The 10,923-nt window shown below is 35.6% G+C and overlaps 2 protein-coding genes across 2 annotated transcripts; one reads left to right on the forward strand and one right to left on the reverse strand.

Moving 5' to 3' along the window:
- Positions 1–3,494: 3,494 nt before the first annotated feature.
- Positions 3,495–6,166, reverse strand: LOC114362743 (lipoma-preferred partner homolog). Its single transcript, XM_028318263.1, has 3 exons — positions 5,246–6,166; positions 4,927–5,162; positions 3,495–4,290 (listed from the first exon to the last, which is right to left on the reverse strand). The coding sequence occupies exons 1-3, from the start codon at positions 6,038–6,040 to the stop codon at positions 4,050–4,052; spliced, it is 1,272 nt and encodes a 423-aa protein (XP_028174064.1). The 5' UTR covers positions 6,041–6,166; the 3' UTR covers positions 3,495–4,049.
- Positions 6,167–6,486: 320 nt separating this feature from the next.
- On the forward strand, positions 6,487–10,688 carry LOC114362744 (uncharacterized). The gene is made up of 10 exons (XM_028318264.1): positions 6,487–6,628; positions 6,726–6,771; positions 7,348–7,379; positions 7,463–7,483; positions 7,855–8,013; positions 9,149–9,329; positions 9,513–9,763; positions 9,921–10,079; positions 10,371–10,488; positions 10,646–10,688. Exons 1-10 carry the CDS (start codon positions 6,587–6,589, stop codon positions 10,657–10,659), a joined length of 1,023 nt encoding a protein of 340 aa, XP_028174065.1. The 5' UTR covers positions 6,487–6,586; the 3' UTR covers positions 10,660–10,688.
- Positions 10,689–10,923: the final 235 nt, after the last annotated feature.

Consider the following 10,923-nt stretch of genomic DNA (forward strand, 5'->3'; position numbering starts at 1 on the left):
GAGTAGGATTCAAAATGATATTGGAAATGTATTTGAAAACAAAAAACCCATTGGAATGAATTTGTAAAGATGATGATCACTGATCGAAGACTGAGCATGTTTTTGTAAATAATAATTTTAATTCATTCAATGGCTCATTCATATCATCCACACTATTAGAAAGAAAATTTCTTTTACTTGTACTTTTGATCAACGTTACTGAAGTAGTGTTTAACGGTCGCGCCTATCTATCACTGTTCAAGAGATTGCCAACTTATGATGATTCTTCTCCTGAGAAGTTTCCATCCTCTGCATTGTGCTTTGTGCACGTCTTTATTTGAAAAGCAATTCTCAGCATCGTGGTAACAATTCGCCCTTGGATACTGATTGATTTCACTCAGAATGCCACAGGATTTTCTTTTCGGCACTCTGCCGTTATTGGTGTTGTAGTTTCAACAAAAGAAAAGCCCTGCTAAATGCATCCGCTGGTTCTGTAGCATTAGTCTTTTCAATAATAATATTAGAATATGTGTCGGCAAAATATAATTTTGCTACAATTTTAGTAAAAATGCTATTGTCCAAGTACATTATATTGTTACACTTACCCGTAAACTAATAAAGTTGTCACCAACTGTGAAATTTATAAGTTTCAATTGTTTAAAACATGATTCAAGCCTCAATTAACCGTTAGTTGGTCATAGTAATAACTTTCATTATAATATAAGCTGTAGTTTTAGCATTAGTTTTTGTAAGAATGCTAATTTGACAATCGATGTAAATAATGAAATGTGATTCAGTGAAATATTTTGGTACGCAAGTCGAAAGTATTTTATTTTAGTCCAAACTATCAAAGCTTTAGTGTTTGTATAAGTTTATTGTCAACTTTATACTTAGGTATATGCTTTTGTACAACTGATGAATTTTAGTTTGTTTGTAATTTTATAGAAAGCAAGTGTGACTGCTATTACACCCAGTGTTTTGTAATTAAAATTTATTGATTTACACACGCCCGTTATTACATTCCTCAGTTCACATTGATGCAACTACATATATTTCCTGCATATTTGGTCACTTATAAAGATAAAACTATATGAAAGGGTTTTACTAACCCGTTTTAGTTTTCTTATCAAAAATATTGAAGCTGAGTGTATTTAGATGTTAGGCTGTGTTGCACCATCTTACATACTTACTTTAACAAACATCAGGAATCTGTCAAACTCCATACAAAAAACACCGGATATCGTCAAAGTAACGGTTAAAGATAGGTGGTGCAACTCAGCCTAAATATGTTAGTATAAGGATAAAGTAGTTGGTGTTAACTTGCCCTGAAACCGCATAGCGTTTATGTAAATATAATTACTGATAAAATTGGGCACTGAATAGTAACTTATAGACTGGCTATAAATTTTATATGAATCTCTTAAAGAGTGAATTTCCAGGGGTTCTGTGACCATTTTAAACAATTATAAAATTTTCTGCCAAAGAAATTTCTTTCAAACTAAATAAAAAACAATGTCTTTTATATGGGATCTCTATTATAAAAAGCACTGGAAAATTTCAAAATAGCTCAATTTCACGGAATTCTTAAGAGCCCATTTGTATGATATTGTAAGGCAGCTTGCTTCACGAATATTCACTGTTTTTGAAATTCACTAAAAATCCGTATCAAGAATATAACATAATATAAAAGTCAGAAAGGAAGTGTTTCTATCACATAGCATTTAAAAATATTTACATAATCATACCCATAAGTAAAAGACAAATATTGTAAGGACCGGAATCCTTAATCCTGCTTGGTGTATAAATTAATTGTTCTGTTAATTGTAAGTGGGAAGCATTTTCTTGTGTCATATTTTTTGGAGGCATTGGGTGTGTAAACTAAAAAACAAGTATTTTACTTTGCTATTTTGAAGAGAAGCCAAAGTCTTCTTTTTGTAATGTATAAGTGTAGTTAAGGTTTTTTAAGATGACGACTCAAGTCTTAATAAGATATGCTTGAGAAAATATGTGTATAAAAAGTTACATTTGATGAGTTACTCTTTTGTTTTATTTTAATCCAAATTTCCCTAAAATTAGTCTAAACATGCAAGTGATACTACAGAGTGAAACAAATTATACACATGTAAATTTTATGATTTAATGTGAACCATAAAATGATACAACTTTATAGCTAAAAATCTATCATTGGCCAGGATGCTTTTTGATCCTTAAGCATATTTAATACTTATAGTGTTTGCCATTATATCTAACACAGTAACACTAATATTATAGGATTCAATAGTATTCTTAATCACTAATCATATAGAAAATCTAATAATAATTAAGTACAACAATCTAATTACAATGAGTAAATGTATAAAATAACACAACCTAATATTTTAGGTACAGATTTTCCATAATATAACATGGCACNAATGGCATTATAATTATGTATAGTCAAACAAAAAACGTATATAATCTAATGTGTAAAAAATCTAATAAAATTTTGGTCTCCAGCAGTATTAAGTAATTTAAGTATGTATAAATGTATTTGCAGACAACATAAAACATGTGCGTGCATTCTTTCAACATTGCACTCCCCTCAACCACAGGAATGTAACGTAAGTAACTTTAAACTATGAGTAGATTAGTGTGCAAATATGACTCATACAATGAAGATTTACATGACAGTGACTCATAACAGAGGCCAACATTATGTATGACTTACATATTTAATTACAAGTTTAAACTTTATAATAATAAGCATTACAGCTTTATTTACATTATTATAGTAACATCAAATTCTACCAAACCTAAAAAATATAATCACAATATTGTTTCTTTACACTAATACTGCATATTCACACGACAATCAGATCTACACAGCCACACTTAAGATTCAAAATGTGTTAAGGAATGTTATTTTTAAATTAATTATATTAAACTTATAAATCACAAAATATCAATCCCTTTATTTATGTCTTATCTGCTAGAAATATAAAGCAAGCACCTTATGAAGCTGGATTTTAAATAGTTAATATTGTAAATATGATTTCTTTCTTTACCGTGTTCTTTCTGTACAGTGGCACAATTCGACATTTACCTACTTGCAGGAACATTTTTTTGTTTCTATGCAAGACATCTAAGTCAATGAAAATGTAATACATTTGAGGCATGTAGGTATTAGAAAATTAATTTTACTTTCATGAAAGGAGATATAAAATTGGCAGGTTGGTAAATCCTTGCTATGGTTTTTTGGTTTTCACTTAACAAATGCCTTATGTATAATAAGAGTAACTTTTAGGTATAATAATAAGGATTGCATCATGATGTTAATTGCCTAGTGCCCTATATCAAGAGAAGGTATGTATTGAGGTGTCATTTATTTATTTAAGCTGCCTGCATTGCAATAGTGCACAGTTCTAGTCAAATAAATACATAGATCGTTCCGTCCACGAACATGCGCCCCACCATTCTTCCGCTAATGTTTGAGTGTTATCGGTACACGCTAACTGCACACGCACACTATAATGATAATAACGCTCGGATCAAACTCCTCGCACCCCGCGCTTTCCTCGACCAAAAATTGGTGGGGCGCGTCTTCGTGGATGAACGATCTATACATTATCAAATGTCGTTTTGCTGTGAGGAGTATCCTGAACCAGTGTTAAGGGGCTGTTGTTACGAACGAGGGCATTTGTTTTTTTTTAATGTGAGACAAGGCAGGTATTTGACTGCAATCGCACACGATGTTAAGTGAGATGCAGTCTAAGATGGTACATATTATCTGCCCTGTAAGGCCGCCTTCACATTAGGGTAAGAAGCGCGACAGCAGCGCGGCATATAAGTAGTATGAAAATATCGTCAGCGTGTCTCTTGCGCTGCTAAAGTCGTCTAAGAGCGCTTTCATATTAGGGCGTTAGAAGCGCGGCAGTGGCGTTTTTATAATGTGAAGGCATGCATCCGTTATCACATAGTATGAAATTTTCGGCAGCGCGACAAACGCGCGACAGACGCGCTGCTAAATCGCCTGAATGTGAAAGCGCTCTTAGTGCCTACTCACTCTCGCCCTGAAAAGGCCCGGATAGTGTTCAGTTGATGTTCCTCGAGAGGTCCTGTATGCGGCGCGCGTTGCACTCCTTGCAGTACAAGTGGTTGTCGAGGGGATAGCAGCCGCGGCCCTCCTGCCGCGAGCACAGCGATGCGCCGCAGTCCTCGCAGGCGTAGCACGCGATGTGGAAGCTCTTGTCTAGCGCCACGATCCGAACGGTCTCCTCGGCGCCGCCTTCGGGCACGATCGGCTCCCGACACCGAGCGCAGCGAGGCGCGTATCTGGTAACGGGTATATGTTTAAGTCAGCATTCAAAGCATTGTTGTGTTCCAGCAGTTAGAGGTAAGATAGCCAGTTCCTCCGTGGTTGAGGATTCCGGGTGAAGGTTGCTTCTACCTTCGGCCTGATCGTCACTTACCGTCAGGGGAGATACAGGCCAAGAGCTTTCGTTGTGGAATTAAAAAAATGCCAAGCTTGACAAAAAAAGGCTCATGCCCATATTCAAACATTACTATGAGGTCTCACAGTGCACGTGGGCGCACAGGGTCACACACGAACCAATCACAGAGCTCTATTCAACACTGCGTTTGATTTTCTGCTTCACATAAGCAAGTATCATTTGTGAATACGGATGTAAAGTTCCTACTATTTTCATCCAGCAACTTGGTTATTTTCGTACTTTTTAACTCAAATATTTATACCTAGTCCAACTTGTTGGATGGATTTTAGATCCATATTTTAAGAAGTTGATTCCAAGTGAAATAATATTGTTTATAGAAAACTGAGGAAGAAGAAATGGCAAAGCATTTGCTCATGCAGAGATCTTCACTGCCTGTTCTGGTTTAATTGAAGTGGAAAAAGAACTACAAATGTGAATAAAGTCTGTAAAGAAGGAAATTCCTTTACAAAAAACATACCTTTTATGGAAGTCTTCAATACAATGAATACGGTTCACAGCATCCACAGTAAATGGTATGCCATCTAGGCTCTTTTGGCATACAACACAAGTAAAGCATCGGGGGTGATATGGCTTGCCAGTGGCCCTCAGTATGCGGTCCAGGATAGGATCTCCGCAGACGCAGCACTTTTCAAGTGTGTCAAGATAATCTCTCTCACAAAGGGCACGACCCTGCACTGCATAGAATGGACGCCCCTGAAAAAGGTAATTTATAATTCAGTAAGTTATGTTAATTTATTATAATCAAAAAATAATTTTATAAAGTTCTGTAAAAATACCTGCAAGTTTATACCACACTGCTGGCAACAGAAACATTTAATATGGTAAATTCTCTCCATAGCAGTACACCCAGTGGTTTCACCCATGATCTTTTCCCCACATCTGTAGCAGTTCCCGCAGTATAGCTCCTCATCGGGTTCAGGAGTTGGCTCTGTTGTTGTCCCCACGTAGCCACCATACAAGGATGTTCCTGAAAGCTGACTACAAGGCCTAGGGTTGATGGGTTCATACAAGGATTCATAAGTTGAAGACGTTTGAGAGCCACCATACGTGGAGAAGTCTTGAGCGTTGACAGACGCCGAGGAAGGCGGATAAGCGGAGCCGGGTCGTCGCAACTCACTGTAGTTTGATTGGGCACCCAAATCACTCATTCTAGATACTTCTGATCTTGTATCTCCACCGCCACCGCCGTAGATACTTTCAGCGGCGTTGCGTTGCATCGGAATATTAGAATACACGTGGTTGGTGCCTCCTGGTGGCAGTAAGTTGCTGTACAAGAACACATCTCCACTCCGCGCTCTTGCTGTATTGTTCCTAACGATAAAACTCTTTACTGGCACCAAATTCGAATATGTGGAACTAGTTCGGCTTCCGTATTCAAGTCTTGAAGAGTACGATGGCTCACAGGCTGATTTTACAGAATAACTTTGGGGTATTTGCGGTAGCGGAGGCTTGGTTTTCTTCGGTGGGATGGATGGTTTCATCTTTGCTGCATTTATATCGTCTTGTAATTTGGCATCCAATTCATTCGCATAGATCCTTAGATCCGCTAACTGCTTGTCGAGAGTATTCATCTTTACTAATTAGTAGTCACTTTTATTAATTTATTTCAATCTTTCATTCATGAATCGTAGTAACAAAATCGTTACACCCTATTCCTATTGTTTGACTTGTGTAAAATAAAATGACAGGGAGGAAGGACAAGGACATTTTTGTTGTATTATCTGTGTTTAAATTCCGATTTACGCAATGAGTGAGTTTGTTGTGCATTAGACAGCTTAAGGCTATGTGTACATGATAAAATACCTGTTTTACAAATTAATGACATTCGTTAATCATTAATAATTGTCATTAGACTATAAATAATTAGGTAACGATTGTTAGTTTATCTGCTGCGAAATAATATAAGTACGAGATAAGTAAGATTTTTAGGACAGAATATTAACATTTCAACTTGAAAGGAGACTTAATTTAATTAGTAACAATAAAAATTAAACATGACTGTAGTAGCAATCGACAAAATAACGCAAACTGCCAATTAAAATTTTATAGCTTACTTGCATGATTGGCAGCCGTAAAACGAATTTCATTTAGTGTTTGATACCGTAATAAACTGCAACATGCGTGTTATAAAAAACATTTTGACTGCATTATTGTACCAGGTATTTTTTATTGCTTAAATATTTTAACTTTTATCCATTTTTAGTTGCATTACTTACATTTTGCGATAATGTACCTAATTTGTACGTAAAATTTCAGGCTCTACTCGTATTATCATCCGACGATACAATGGACGAAGATGATGGTTAGTTAGTTTAAATCTGGCTATACGTCTAATTGTATAATGATAATAAAGTTAGATAGTAGTAATGACTACTATCTACTACTCACATGATACTTAAAGGTCGCTCAACGAGAGTTGATGCCATCAACGGTTCAACGGGCAAAAAAAGGCTCTGTATGTCTGCGCTGGCGCGTCTGGCGTAGTCAGACTCACAGAGCAGAGCCCCGATTACGGTAACTTTTAACGTTTCCAATCCAGACACGCTTCTCGATTCTGCGATACGATTGGTCAAAACAGCTGACGTAAGCTGTTGAACGGCCAATCGTATCGCAGAATCGAGAAGCGTGTCTGGATTGGAAACGTTAAAAGTTACCGTAATCGGGGCTCTGGTATCGGACCAACGAGTGCTGTCTGTTTCGCTTCCACCAGACATTAATCAAGAACGAGGCAGCAGTGTGTTGTTTGTGTTCTGTATTCAAATATTACTTACCTACATCAGTGTAAATATTATGTGTTCATCTCAACTTTCGTTCCGAGACCTATATTATAACCATATAAGATTAATTTGAATGCTAATAATCATTTTAATATTTATAGAAATTACAACCACTGAGCAAACAGAAGAAGAGGTAAGTTAGGCACAATTTTATGATTATAATAATTCTAAATATTGTGTTATAATATTTCGTAAATTCCATTTTATTATTTATAGTGGCATATGGACTTCATGCCGGTAAGTTATAATTTTTTAAAACCAATTTATTATTAATATTCTTAATTTGAATCTTTTAGTTTCAGCTTTAAAGGCAAATTTTTATGCGAGTTTTGCTTGGTTTCATTAAAGATATAAAACTTAAGCTGGACATTTGCGGTTAGATAAACTGATAACTTGAACTGACACATCCAAGAAACTGACAGTGTAGATACTGGTACACCGTAAAATACAACATAAGCTAAATTAACTTAGGTATATTAAATTTATGAAGGTTTAACATCTTATATTCAGTTTTTGGATGTACGTCAATTCAGACTGATCATTAAAACTGTCTAGCCTTAGGTAAACCATACTGACAACAAAAATTTTAAATAAAATATTATTTGCAGACCGGATACCTTCCAGACAGTGTATATAGGGAGCTGGCATGGTATGGAATATTACAAATACAGCCACTTCATCATAGCTCGAAGCACAAAGTAGCTGCTCAGTTGATATGGCAGCATACTCTTGGACGACCTCATGTGATTATGGAAAATCCACCGCAGGTAAATCAAGGAAAAATCGATGGCTAGACCGCTAGAACCGTTTTGTATTTATTAACAGTTTTAAGATACTACATAGCTTCAGTTTCTATCCATGTTTTGTGGTAGGTGTCAACAACGTGGATTTCAGTGTAACTAGAAGATTCGATCGGATTGTATATAGGAAATCCCGTAATCCCGATCCAATCCAATTAAAATAAAAAATTTGTAATAATTTTAGCCTTTTATTTTAATTTCAAACTAGGATCACACATTAATTGGGTTACAGTTACAAGTAACAACACATTTTGACAAGAAACATTAAATCGTTTTGAAAATCTGCATTACCTGAGCCCCGATTACGGTAACTTTTAACGTTTCCAATCCAGACGCGCTTCTATTCTGCGATACGATTGGTCAAAACAGCTGACGTACGCTGTTGAACGACCAATCGTATCGCAGAATCGAGAAGCGTGTCTGGATTGGAGACGTTAAAAATTACCGTAATCGGGGCTCTGTAATAACACTACCTTGTTTCTACCAATGGCGCAGTTACACTATGCAGAGCCCCGATTACGGTAATATTTAACGTCTACAATCCAGACACGCTTCTTCGATTCTGCAATACGATTGGTCAAAACAGCTGACGTTGACTGACAGCTGACTGTTTTGACCAATCACATCGCAGAATCGAAGAAGCGTGTCTGGATTGTAGACGTTAAATATTACCGTAATCGGGGCTCAGGAAATTGACCAAGACATATTATGAAACGTAAACGTGTAAATACACACTTCAGTTAGTTTCGCCGTGCGTCGCCCATACTTCGGTGTGCGTGCCTGCGCTTTGTCTCGGTCAATTTCCCGCATAGTGTAACTGCGCCATAAAACAATGAAAACCATAAATATTAAATCAAATAAAGAATAAGTTTCATTTCACGCAATAATTTAATTTTTTTGTTTACAATCTCTTAAGTCTCGGGATTAGTCAAATACAATCCCAAAATTCGGGATAATAGACTAATCCATCACAAATGTCTTCGGGATTCCAGGATCTAATTCTCTAGACGTAACATACGCACGCGCGTCCTTCGATGAAAAAAATATTCTTAAAGCCACAAAAATGTGTTATTTTATGTTTTATTTAATTTTAACTTTACAGTCCTTGCAATCGGAAGGAAAAGTAAGCCGGCAAATTTTAGCTGAGGAAGCAGCAAAGTGGTCAAGAGAACAACGAGCTGCCCAAGAAGTTCTTATGGAAAATATAAAGAGTGGCGGGAATGGCTTGACAGTAAGGACCGTAATCAGTGCCACTACCAAAACTATTTACATAATACAAAATGGTATACTTCTAATCTGTCCTTTTAAGCGCTTCAATTAAATTTTTTGGTTTTTGTGTGTTTGATAGTAGGTCTATATATTATACCCACGTAGGTAAGTACTACCTACTTTATAACATTAAGTTGGTACTACCTAAGTAGGTACTACCTACTTTATAACATTAGGTTTATAACATTAATTTATAGGAAATTACTACAAGTGCCCAGAAGGTTCTGAGCCTGACCTTGAGGCATATAGAGTTCAAGCAAACATGCATGAAAGAAAATGCACGTATGGGAAGCAGTCGATCCCTGTCGTTGTTGATCCATGCATAGAAGCTGAAATGGCACCCATAGAATATTCATTTCATGAAGGTTGGATGTTTTGTCTTGGGAACGGTGAAAGAGAAAATAACTACTTTCAAAATGGAACTTTAGATTGTGGTAACAAAACTAAGGTAAGAACTATGATTATCTTAATAAACCTATGAACGAAGACTTTACTTAATTCAAATTTGCTAGTACATGATACTCACTTAATCCGTATTCTAATCACAGAATCTATTCTACTAAAGAGCTTTTACTCATAGATACAGTAACAGCTTATCGTTACAGGTGGGAGTACACAAGTTTTTGGATATGTGTGCTATAGATAATAACATTGTTATAACTTTTGATTACTTTGGTGACGAACCTCGTAAGGATATGATGCATAATGCTACACTTTGTACTTCGTGGGATCCCTGCCGATTGTCTTATTTGTATCGTCTTGAGGTAAATTATAAAGAATGTATAATGTTACGATATTAATCTATGCTATGCCAGAACAGGCATAGATTAATTCAATCATCTCCAACATCATTACCGGGAGCCTGCAGTAGCCCGGAAGGCTGTAGGCTATTGCTAAAAATAACAATCGTTTACAATGACGCAATCAAGAGGCAAATGCGCTAAAAGGTCTGTTATCAAAGCTAGAAAATGACATGTCTACTGCTGCAACTTATTGTATTCTTTTAGTAGGGGTTCTATTAATATCGCACTTCTGAAATGTTTTGTTACTTTAAGCCTCCTCCTGCTGAAATGACACCTTCATTCCCAACATCAACACCAAATCCATGTGAAACAACTGTTTGCCCGGAGTGTCTAGAAGGTCATACTGATGATCCAGGAGTTCCCATTGAAAGTATGGATTTTATTTTTTTATGTATTTTATTACATCTGCTTACAATTTGCACTGCCCTATGATTAATAAATAAAATATCACGCTTTTCATTAAATTTAAATACTTTAATTTAAACATTAAAATTAATGAAATAATTATATTTTTATTTTATTTTCAGTTTTCTCTGATTAATATGGAAAAATGATTTATGAATTTATAAGATAAAACATTGTTTTTTTTCATTAATTATTAATACTGTTGTAATATATTTATTATACGACTGAATAAATGTTTTTAAAATTTAATGAATTCATTTATTTATAAAATAATGATTAATGATTTTTTTTGTACCTTTTAATTAATTTATTGTGACAGTGTATCCTAAACCTTAATTTAAAAAACAAATTGTCACTGTCAGTTTTGACAAGACGAGGCAAGGGCGATGTCAAAAAAAGC

This window comes from Ostrinia furnacalis, unplaced genomic scaffold, assembly GCF_004193835.3.
Source record: "Ostrinia furnacalis isolate ACB-3 unplaced genomic scaffold, ASM419383v2 OfSCF6699, whole genome shotgun sequence".
NCBI lineage: Eukaryota > Metazoa > Arthropoda > Insecta > Lepidoptera > Crambidae > Ostrinia > Ostrinia furnacalis.